General features: G+C 39.8%; 1 protein-coding gene and 1 pseudogene across 3 annotated transcripts in view; one reads left to right on the top strand and one right to left on the bottom strand.

Annotated features, from left to right (window-relative positions):
- The window catches only part of GREB1L (GREB1 like retinoic acid receptor coactivator), a 247,693-nt gene that overhangs the window by 158,747 nt on the left and 76,573 nt on the right, over positions 1–12,373 (top strand). For all 3 annotated transcript variants that reach the window (XM_027960953.3, XM_060405398.1, XM_060405399.1), the window contains exon 7: positions 93–215. In XM_027960953.3, the coding sequence (XP_027816754.1) occupies positions 93–215 (123 nt within the window). The remainder of the gene's footprint in view (positions 1–92; positions 216–12,373) is intronic.
- On the bottom strand, positions 7,093–7,265 carry LOC114110492 (U2 spliceosomal RNA; annotated as a pseudogene).

Here is a 12,373-nt window from a genome sequence, read left to right as displayed (position 1 = left end):
GAGCAGGAGTTTATTTCAGAGATTTTGTGGATTGTGGCTCCATCACTTGTTTTAACAGAATATTGTTCTCTATGGTTTTTATTCCTTCCTAGAATGTAGAAGCCGACAATCCTCTACCACTTGCCACTCCATTAAACCAAACTCTTCAGTGTCATCAACTGCGACCCCAGAAAACGGCACAACAAATGGATACAAATCAGGATTCATTCAGACAGGTAACGGGTTATTTTCTTTTGCAGTTTCAAGCAGCAGATGTATATTTATTGAGGCATTTTAAACTTACAGTTGGCTGATTTGAACAGAGATTTTTTTTTTTTTTAAATAGAGGTATTACTTGAGTCACTATTCGAATTAGAACTCAGCATTGAGATGGGTCAGTCTATGGGTGACCAGGACCCCAAATCCCAAAGAGTACTGCCAATGCCAGGCAAGGCAAGGAGACAGGAACTGACAGTTGGTAGAGAATTTAGCTCAAGCTTAGGACCTGTGTCTAGAGGAGTCTGACAGGAGATAGTGAGTAGAAATACAGCCATGAGAGAAGTTTGCGTCATAGCTATGAGGTGGAATTTATTGAGGACCTTCTCATGAAGACTGGGGTGCTAGGGTAGGGCTCTAACTAGGCTTGCTGAACATTATATTGAGTATTACAAACCAATCTGGATATAAACTAAAATCCCAAAGCGGGACTGGAGATCACAGTGGAAGAATCTAGGATCTAGTTTCAGGTAATACAAGATTGCAGCTTGGTTACAAATAACCAGATAAAATCTTAGGACCTGAAGCCACGTTACAGTATCAGAGCAGGGTCAACAGAATGGCTGATCTGATAACTGAGCAGATAAGCCACTAGTCTAAAACTTCTGAGAATTCCTCTAGTGTGAAGGCCTGCACTCAGGTCAGGATAATACTCCAGGGGGACTTAATGTTTCTAGGTGGCCGAAGGGCTGGAGGGCTGTAACTGAAGAGATCCCTGAAGATAGTATTTGAGAAAATTTTTCAGAACCAGCCTAGGTTGTATCTTAGGCAAGAAGAAAAGTATTTCAAAAGTATGAGTGAATTTTTTTTCAGTTCACTTGTATTTTGGAAAGTATTTTACCCACAACCTCATAGCATATGTGTTCTGCCAGAGTTCACTCAACCACAACGAATTGGAAAAAAGGCTGTCTTTCTTCATTGCACTACTTGGCATTTCTCTTCCAAATGTATATGAAATTTTGATGAGCTGGTAAATGGTTTCCACTTATTTTCAAGGTGGAAGTGATTATTAGAATATATTAGTAACAGTTGCAGTGATAATGAAGATGACTTTATTTGGGGACATTTTTTGCTATGTTTCTGGACTCAGCAAAAACCGTTTCATCCTGGATTTTAAGTCTAGCCTTTAAACTGTCTAAGAGATTTATATAAAGGCTATCATTTAAGAGAGAAGAGAATATTCTAAATTCTCATTTATTCTAAATGAGAGAACATCATGTCATTAGGTATTCAAGTAAGAAAAAAGTTGGCATTTGGCTCTTGGCACGGAAATATTAGCTTTTGTTACAGTGATGTCTCCTACAATTTTAGTAATTTGATTCTGCAGTATATTTTCTGCCATTAGAACTTGGGTCTAAGGAAATTCAATTTTAAAACTACAGCATTAGTAGTGAATACTTACTTCATTCCAACAGAAACTTACCGTGTGTTTATTATATTCCCAGACCCTTGTCAGATGCTATAAGGCAGGGTTCCAGTACTTGATTGTTGGCTCCAGTGATTTAAAAATCACTCAAATAAGGGATAAAAGCAATAAAACATGTTACCTTTCATAAGGGAGAGGTGAATATGTATAACTAGTTGTACCTGAAAATAATGAAAAGATACTGAAATGTTAATAATAAATAGTGAAATGTTAATTAGCATTTTAATTATGCAGAAATATATTTTGAAAATGAAAATTGCTCCAAATAGAGGAATTCAAGATTCAGGCTTTATTTAGCAAGGGCTCCTTCAGTTTTCACAATTGACTTACAGTGAACACAAGTGACCAAGTGCCATGTCAATATTCTTGTGTATCCCTTCTTGAGGTGAGAATGGTAATTTGACCATGAAATTAGCTATTAATTTTAGGTGCAATCCAGAGAATTTAATAGAAGATGGTGCCTTTAAGAGTAAAACTTTGTGTCTAAAACTTTCTTCTTGACAAATAATATTTATGGAGTCTTCAACAATAATTTTTTTCAATGTATTTTGAAAGTAATAGACTGTAAGAATTTTATACCAGCCTATATTTTCATTTCAAACATTAAGCGTATGCAGCATCTCCTTAGCTGATAGAGATTTACCCTCCTGTAGGAGATTGCCTTCTTAATCTGCAATCAATGACCGCCTGTAATCAGCATTTCTTAGCCAGAAATGTAAGCATACATTTTAGCAAAATATTTGCTAAAGCACACAAATAAGGAAAATATTTGAAGATGGGATTAATTTACTATTTACACAGCTTTGTCTTTCATTCCAACTGCCGAGCTCTGGACATTCTGTTCTGGCTGGCTCGCTGCTTTATCTTTTGAATATTTTTTTTCAACATATTTGTGTCATTGATAATTCAAATTTTAGCCAACAATCCTGGTGAAATATTTTATGGTTTTGACTGAAGGTGGCTACATAGTTACTACCTATATTGTACACACTTACTGCACACACACACACACGTATGTGTTTTGTGTTTAATAAGGACAGGAATTCAAGAATAAGATCCTGGAAGCTGTGTGGTACAGCCAGAAATAAAGAGGGAGAGGAAAAAAAGAACAGATGAAAAAAACCTTTGCCTAACACAAAATTTTCCATATTTTTTCCTAAAAGTTTAATTGTTTTATCTCTTGCATTAGTCATTTTGAGTTAATTTTTGTGTGTCATGTGAGTTGAGCATCTAAGTTTACCTGTTCACATGTGGATATCCAATTGCTCCAGCATCACCAGTTAAACAGATTGTCTTTTTGTCAGTGAATTTCACTTATCAATAATCAATTGATTATAAATAAAAGGATTTATTTCTGGGCAAATTGATAAAATGGACCTCCTCAAAATTCAAAGCTTTTACACTTCAAAAGACAGTATTAAGGAAATGAAAAGATAAGTGATAAACTAGAAAAAGATACTTGCAAAACACATATTTAATAAAGGATTTGTATCCAGAATTTATGAAGAACTCTTACAACTCAGTAACAAGATTACAGTCCAATCAAAACATGGGGAAAAGATTTGGAACAGACATTTCTTCAGAGAACATATACAAATAGCTAATAATCACATGGAAAGATGCTCAGCATCATTAGTCATTAGGGAAATACAAATCAAAACTATAATGAGATATTAATATTAATATTACCCCCATCTACCCAGGAGAAATAAGGACATGTTCTTGCAAAAACTTGCACACAAATGTTCATATAGCAGCATTGTTCATTCAGTCGAAAACTGGAGACAAGCTAAATGTCAATCAACTCATGAACAAATAGACAACATTGTGTATCCATAAAATAGAATATCATTCAGCAATAATAAAGAGCAAGCTACTGATACCTGCTATCATATATCATGAATGAACTTCAAAAACACTATGCCAAGTGAAAGAAACTAGTCAAAAGAGACCATGTATTATATGGTTTCATTTATATGAAATGTTCAGAAAAGGCAAATTGCAAGAGATAGAAAATAGATTAGTGGATGCCTGGGGCAAGGAGGGAATGAAAATTAACTGAAAGTGGGCATGAGGTTTCCTGTTGGGGGATGAAAATGTTCTAAAACTGGTTTATGGTGATGGTGGCACCACTTGGTCAAGTTACTAGAAATCACTGAACTATCCACTTGAATTGAGTAAGCTTTATGATAGTTAAGATATCCCTCAGTAAAGCTGGGGAGGGAGATTAAAAAGCTGCTCTAAAGACAAAGGTGAAATCATTTGGAGTGGCAACATTTCTCCCTTGGTTGAATCCAGTCTAATTTACTGAGTGTTTTCTAAAGAATGAGCACTGTTTCTGACCAAACAGTAAACTGTACAGGGCTTGGAGTCTGAGTCCTGGTGTTCAAATACTGTCCCCAATGTTTATTGGTTGAGGCTTGGGAGATGCCACTCAGTTGTGTCTGGATTTTCTCATTTGTAAAACTGAAAATAACAATACCTATTTTGCAACTAAGGATTAACTCAGCCTTGCTATTGTACTTGTGAGCCAAAACCACAATAACCACGATGGTGTGATCACTCACCTAGAGCCAGACATCCTGGAATGTGAAGTCAAGTGGGCCTTAGGAAGCATCACTACAAACAAAGCTAGTAGAGGTGACGGAATTCCAGGTGAGCTATTTCAAATCCTAAAAGATGATGCTGTGAAAGTGCTGCACTCAGTGTCAGCAAATCTGGAAAACTCAGCAGTGACCACAGGACTGGAAAAGGTCAGTTTTCATTCCAATCCCAAAGAAAGGCAATGCCAAAGAATGTTCAAACTACTGCACAATTGGATTCATCTCACACACTAGCAAAGTAATGCCCAAAATTCTCCAAGCCAGGCTTCCACAGTACATGAACCATGAATTTCCAGATGTTCAAGCTGGATTTAGAAAAGGCAGAGGAACCAGAGATCAAATTGCCAACATCTGCTGGATCCTTGAAAAAACAAGAGAATTCCAGAAAAACATCTACTTTTGCTTTATTGACTATGCTAAAGCCTTTGACTGTGTGGATCACAACAAACTGTGGAAAATTCTGAAAGAGATGGGAATACCAGACCACCTGACCTGCCTCCTGAAAAATCTGTATGCAGGTCAAGAAGCAACAGTTAGAACTGGACATGAAACTACAGACTGGTTTCAAATCGGGAAAGGAGTACGTCAAGGCTGTATATTGTCACCCTGCTTATTTAACTTATATGAGAAGTACATCATGTGAAATACCAGGTTGGATGAAGCACAAGCTGGAATCAAGATTGCCAGGAGAAATATAATAACCTCAGATATGCAGGTGACACCACCCTTATGGCAGAAAGCAAAGAACTAGAGTCTCTTGAAGAAAGGAAAGTGGAAAAGTTGGCTTAAAACTCAACATTCAGAAAACAAAGATCATGGCATCTGGTGTCATCACTTCATGGCAGATAGATGGGGAAACAATGGAAACAGTGAGAGGTTTTATTTTTGGGGGCTCCCAAATCACTGCAGATGGTGACTGCAGCCATGAAATTAAAAGACGCTTGCTCCTTGTAGGAAAAGCTATGAGCAACCTAGACAGCATATTAAAAAGCAGAGACATTATTTTGCCAACAAAGGTCCATCTAGTCAAAGCTATAGGGCTTCCCTGGTGGCTCAGATGGTAAAGCATTTGCCTGCAGTGCGGGAGACCCGGGTTTGATCCATGGGTTGGGAAGATCCCCTGGAGAAGGAAATGGCAACCCACTCCAGTATTCTTGCCTGGAAAATCCCATGGATGAAGCCCAGTAAGCTACAGTCCATGGAATCGCAAAGAATCGGACACGTCTAAGCGACTTCACTTCACTTCAGTCAAAGCTATGGTTTTTCCAGTAGTCATGTATGGATGTGAGAGTTGGACTATAAAGAAAGCTGAGTGCTGAAGAATTGATGCTTTTGAACTGTGGTGTTGGGGAAGACTCTTGAGAGTCCCTTGGACTGCAAGGAGTTCCAACCAGTCAATCCTACAGGAAATCAGTCCTGAATGTTCACTGGAAGGACTGATGGTGAAGCTGAAACTCCAGTACTTTGGCCACCTGTTGCAAAGAACTGACTCATTGGAAAAGACCCTGATACTGGGAAAGATTGAAGGAGGGAGGAGAAGGGGATGACAGAGGATCAGATGGTTGGATGGCATCATTGATATGATGGACATGAGTTTGAGTAGACTCTGGGAATTGGTGATGGACAGGGAAGACTGGCGTGTCGCAGTCCATGGGGTCACAGAGTTGGAACTACTGAGGGACTAAACTGAACTGAACTGTGTGCCATTCTCCCTATTGTGATTTATTAACCATCTATATTCTTTTTAAAATAATCTTTATTTCTGTATTTTTGGCTTACACTGGGTCTTTGTTACTGCAAGAGGGCTTTCTCTGGTTGTGGTGAGTGGGGGCTGCTCTCTAGCTGTGGCGTGTGGCCTTCTCATCGCAATGGCTTCTCCTGTTGTGGAGCATGGGAGTAGTGGTGCATGGGCTTAGTTGCTCTGCGGTATGTGGAGTCTTCCTGGACCAGAGATGGAACCCATGTCCTCTGCATTGGAAGGTGGATCTTAACCACTGGACCACCAGAGAAGCCCTCATCTATATTTTTTTATATGCTAGAAACTGTAGGCTCATTTTATTTATCCCTCTACACCCTAGTACCTGGCAGATGCCTGGAAATAAATATTTTTAAATTCCATTTTTATTTAAATTAGCATTTGTGGGATTGTTAATTTGCTCATGCATACTCTTTTTCCAACTGAAGATGGTATGCTCTTCTACCATGAGAAGGAAAAATTAGCTTGTAAGCTGGGATAGAGATGGGCCACCTAAGCTCTGCCCCTGGGACTGATAGTGTCATTTTTAAGAAGATGCTATTAGGCAGGACCTGGTATGAATCTATGACTGTCTTAGGCCCTGGCTACATTTGCCTAAAGTATTTAAAGTTCTATTTTATGGCTGCATTGGTATTAATATAAAGATGACTATGCCTGAGTGCCGTGTGTGTGTCAAGTCACTTCAGTTGTATCCGACTCTTTGTGACCCTGTGGCCTGTAGCCCGCCAGGCTCCTCTGTCCATGGAATTCTTCAGGCAAGAATTCTTCAGGCAAGAATTCTGCAGTGGGTTGCCATGTCGTCCTCCAGGGGAAGCTTCCCGACCCAGGGATCGAATTGCAACTCTTATGTCTCCTGCATTGGCAGGTGGGTTCTTTACCACTAGTGCCACCTGGGAAGCCCCAAAGATGAATATATTAACATTAAATGTTAAGACACTTTCTTTGACCAAAAGTTCATCTTTTTCTTCTAATTTTAAAAGAAATTAAAACATTCTCATGAACACCTAAAAGTGTTAATGGACCTGAGGCACTGTGCCTTCTCTGCCTAGTGGAGAAGGTAGCCCTGTTATTGGAGACGAATGCACAGTCCATGAAACGGGGTTTTCCTGTAGATGAGCAACTGATGGCTCAAAGTAATGTAAACCCCTTACTGTCTTATGCTTATGTATTAAACTTATAAGGACAGATACTACACTTAATCTTAGCCAAAAGGCTAAGAAGTGATTGTGCTTCTGTATTAAAGAAGTGAGAACAATAACAAATGAAAGGACTGGCCCTATCATATATCAACCTCATGAAGCTTTCCTAATAAAGACAGCATGGAGTTGGTGCAGGGATAGACAAAGAGCAGCAAAACAGATTAGAAAGTCCCCAAACAGATTCCTAGGACATGTGGGTGTTTTCTACTTAACAGAGTGACTTGCAGATCAGCAGAACCTTTCCATTCAACAAATGATGCTCAGAAGTTGGGTATCCCATGTGGAAAAAAATAGAAACTGGACCCCTACTGTCCTCTATCCACAAAAATCAGTTCCGGGTCACTGAAGAATCTAAATGCAGCAAGCAGAAGTGTCAAGCTTTAAGGAGATATTGTAGTATCTTAAATGTAGAGACCAAAAGTGCTGTATCATTTAAGCGTACCTTTCCTCTTTCAATTTGTCTGTTAGCCACTAAACTTCCTTAAGGTCAGACTAAGCAAAGTTCCTCTCGCAGGTTTTTCTAAGCTTAGTTCCTCATGAATATTCAAATTATCCCTTTACCAAAACACAGTCTCCTTTTTCCACGTGTGGTGGAACCCTTGGGCTGGCAAATCTGCCCACTCCTAACTAGATAGCGGGAACACATGGGCTTTTCCCTGGGCAGGGATTGTATCTTTGCCTTCTTCCCCTATTCTATCCCCAGAGCCTGGCATCATATCTGGCCTCCTGAAGCAGCTCAATAAATATCCAAAGAGTGAATGGGAGGGAGAGTGAAGAAAGTCAACGACCAAACTCCTCTGAGACAGGGCTGTAGTGCTTTTGAGACTCTTGCTCACAAAAGAGAAAATGAAACTCTTAAGCAAGTATAAGGAGGAATGGTGCACTTTGTAGAAATAAAGAAACTGCAAATCATGACAATGAAAAGTCATTCATCAGTTCTATTAACCACAATATCCCATCTTAAGTGATAATATACAGTGCTGGCAAGCATATAAGACTGACAATCTCAGGCTGATGGAGGTAGACAGAAATATGACTTCTTTTTTTATGTATAATTTTTTGTGTGGCTGTGCTCCATCTTCGTTGCTGAGAGGGCTTTTCTCTTGTTTTGGAGAATGGGGATAACTGTCTAGCTGTGGTGCACAGGCTTCTCATTTCAGTGGCTTCTCTTATTTCGGAGCACAGGCTCTGGGGCTCACAGGCTTTCAGCAGTTGCAGCTGCCAGGCTCGAGAGCACAGGCTCAATAGCTGTGTTACATGGACTTAACTCTGAGGCAAGTGTGATCTTCCCGACCCAGGGATCAAACCCATGTCTCTTCCATTGGTGGGCGGATTTTTTACTACTGAGCCACCAGGGAAGCCTCAATATGACCTTTTAAGAAAGCAATTTGGCAATATATAACAAGACCATTAAAAATATTTATATCCTCTACTCTAGTAATCTCACTTCAGAGGCCTTAGCCAAGAAAATAACCTAAAAGGACACTCAAGATATTCATTGCAGTTATCCTTAAGATGAACAGAAAAGAAGCACTCTTTTAATATAGAAACAAAGAAATCATAGCATATTCATAGGACAAAGATGTGAAAAAAAAATTAGGACACTGTCCAACCACATACGAAATAATCCTATTAAGGTTAAAAAAAAAAAATATTAGGGCTTCCATGGTGGCTGTGTTAAAAAATCCACCTGCCAATGTAGGAAACATGGTTTTGATCTCTGGCTAGGAAGATCCCACATGCCATGGACCAACTAATCCCAGGCACTACAACTATCGAGCCTGTGCTCTAGAGCCTGGAGCCGCAACTTCTGAGCCCACGTGCCGCAGCCGCTGAAGCCCGTGTGCCCGAGAGCCTGTGCTCTGCAGCAAGAGAAGCCACTGCAATGAGAAGCCCACCCACCACAACTAGAGAGTAGCCCCTGCTCACCGCAACTAGAGAAAGCCCCATGCAGCAACAAAGACCCAGCACAGGCAAACATCAATAAATAAATAAAATTATTTTTTAAAAATATTAACCTCTATAGGTATTTTTGTTACAGCATGGAAAAAATACTGGAGTATAGCCAATTAATTGACACACAATGTTATGATAGTTTCAGATGCACAGCAAAAGGACTCAGCCACACATATACATTTATCTATTCTCTCCTAAACCCTGCTCCCATCCAGATGGCACATAACATTGAATAGAGTTCCATGTGCTATACAATAGGTCCTTGCCTATTATCCATTTAAAATATAGCAGTGTATATGACCTTCCCAAACTCCCTAACTGTCCCTTCCCTTTGGTAACCATTAGTTCGTTTTCTGTGAGTCTCTTTCTGTTTTGTAAGTTCATTTGTATCATTTCCTTTTAGATTCCACATATAAGGGATGGCATATGGTATTTCAAGAAGTGATATTTTAACATGTTTGTTTCTATTTCTGAGTTTTCCTTTATATTTTTCATAATTAAGCACTAGAAATTCTCAGGATGAAGTCGAATGTATAGGTCAGTAGAAAGATCTGGTTTTCACTGATCTTTCTTCAGCATTCTGTGTAGGAATAAAGACCAGAACCTAACATATATGCATCTAAGTTACAGTTAGTTAGAAGGTAACAAAACCAGAATTTGAACTTTCTCTGCTCACTATTGACAATTTTATTAGGCAGTTGCTGGGTTATACAAAGATGATATTACCTCGAATTCTTTATAATGTTCATAAATTACCTCAAATTTCAAGAACAGAGTAAAAGGCAAGAGGAATGGGAAGATGAGAGGGGAGGACTAAGGTTGAAAAATCCATGAAGAAAAGAAACAAAATTGGGTAATTTGTAGTGATGTGGATGAACCATGTGGATGAATCATGCCCAGGAAGCAAGTCAGAAAGAGAAAAGCAAATATCATATACTAATGCATATATATGGAATCTAGGAAAATGGTATTAATGAACCTATTTGCAGGGCAGGAATAGAGACGCAGGTGTAGAGAACACTTGTGGACACAGACAGGGAAGGAGAGGCTGGGATGAACTGAGAGAGTAGCATTGACATATATACACCACCGTGTGTAACATAGACAGCCAATGGAAAGCTGCCGTATAGCACAGGGGGCGCAGCTTGGTGCTCTGTGACGACCTAGAGGGGTGGGGTGGGGAGGGGCGAGGGAGGCTCAAGAAGGAGGGGATATGTGTATATTATAGCTAATTCACTTTGTCATACTGCAGGATCTACACATTGTAAAGCGATTATACTCCAATTTAAAAAAGCATCTCCCCCATAAAAATCTGTAAAGATCAATTCTATATCCACTTTTGGCCAAAATGCATTAAAAGGGACTAAGTTTATCATACCACCTGAAACAACCAGGAAAAAAGACAAAACTACATGAAAAACAGTTGTTAGGACACTGTCCTTCGGGCAACAAACGACATTGATTCTGAGCAATAGGAAGCAAATAATGTGAGTCTTAGCATTGCCCCAGCTTACCTGCCAGTTTCCAGTCCGTGATCCAGAGAGGGGGAACTGTGGTGGAGCCCAGTGGTCCCCTAAATTGAGTGGAAGGAACCAAAGCAGGTAAAGTTCACTGGACCAAGTACCAGAAGGCAGACAGCTGCACAGAGAGATCCCCAGCACCGTGCGAAAACTTCCCTGAAATGTTCAGTATAGGGTCAGTTGATGCATGCATATTTGGAAACTACTCAAGGCTGTATAGTCAAAGCTATGGTTTCTCCAGTAGTCATGTGTGACTGTAAGAGTTGGACCATAAAGCGAAGAATTGATACTTTTGAACTGTGGCGCTGGAGAAGACTCTTGAGAGTCCCTTGGACTGCAAGGAGATCGAACCAGTCAATCCTAAAGGAAATCAGTCCTGAATATTCACTGGACAGACTCATGCTCAAGCTGAATCTCCAATACTTTGGCTACCTGATGCAAAGAGCCGACTCATTGGAAAAGACTCTGATGCTCGGAAAAATTGAAAGCAGGAGAAGGGGATGACAGAGGATGAGATGGTTGCATGGCATCACCAACTCAGTGAACGTGAGCTTGAACAAACTCCGGGAAATGGTGAAGGACAGGGACATCTGGTGTGCTGCAGTCCATGAGGTAGCAGAGAGTTGGACATGACGGTGACTGAACAACATGAGATCTATCCAGTTCTTTGAGAAATGGGTTAAAAAATTTAAAGCAAATTCTTCTTTTATCCCCACTCATTTATTTAAATATTTTGGTGCTACAAATGTACCCTTTGGAATTCGCCCATTCGGGTTTAAGTTCCATGTGTATCTATTGCTGTGTGGCAGACACTGAGAACACTTAATCTTTCTAAGTCTAGTTCCTCATCTGCCGAACAGAAGTGTGAACTACAGCCACTCCACAGTGTTGTTAGGATTACTTTAGAAAATCCTCAGTTGAGTGGTTGGCATGTAGTGAGTGTACATGACCGCAGACACTCATGGGCATTGTGTAAGTTCAGATGAGACTGAGTGACTGAACAACATCAAGGCTGGTAAAAAGTTCCATCCAGAAGAGTGGGAGGGAACATTCACACAGGGCCAGGAATAAGGGCTGTTCCAACCAGCTAGGTGGGAAAACCTCACAATTTATCAGGCATTGGATGGAGTACTTGAGAAAGTCTTGTCTCAGTCATGAAGAATACTTAATTCTAGATTGAGCACTACTTCAAAATAGCCTAAAAATATCGAAAAACAAAATCCAAAAGGATCAAATTGTTTCCAAGCAATTTAACTGTCTGGAGGAGGGCATGGCAACCCACTCCAGTATTCTTTTAATTTTTTTTTAATTAAAAAAAAAAGAAAAATAGAATTTATTAGAGTGGGAGTCACGCCAAGAACAGTGGGCTGCCTTCCTGATAGTCATGGAGAGCTGATGACAAGCGTAGGTCATTTGCCTGTTTTTATAGATGGGGAACAAAGTAGGAATACGTATCTTACCCAATCACTCTAGTATTCTTGCCTGGAGAATCCCATGGACAAAAGGAGTCTGGTGGGCTACAGTCCATACTGTTGCAGAGTTGGACATGACTGAAGTGACTTAGCATGCACACATGCAATTCAACTGTATTCCAGAATAAAGCTCAAGAATATTTATAGACAAACTTCCAATTATAAGATAAATAAGTACTAGGGATA

This window comes from Ovis aries, chromosome 23 (genome assembly GCF_016772045.2).
Source record: "Ovis aries strain OAR_USU_Benz2616 breed Rambouillet chromosome 23, ARS-UI_Ramb_v3.0, whole genome shotgun sequence".
NCBI classification, from domain to species: Eukaryota; Metazoa; Chordata; class Mammalia; order Artiodactyla; family Bovidae; genus Ovis; species Ovis aries.
This window is presented reverse-complemented; position numbering and strand designations above follow the sequence as displayed.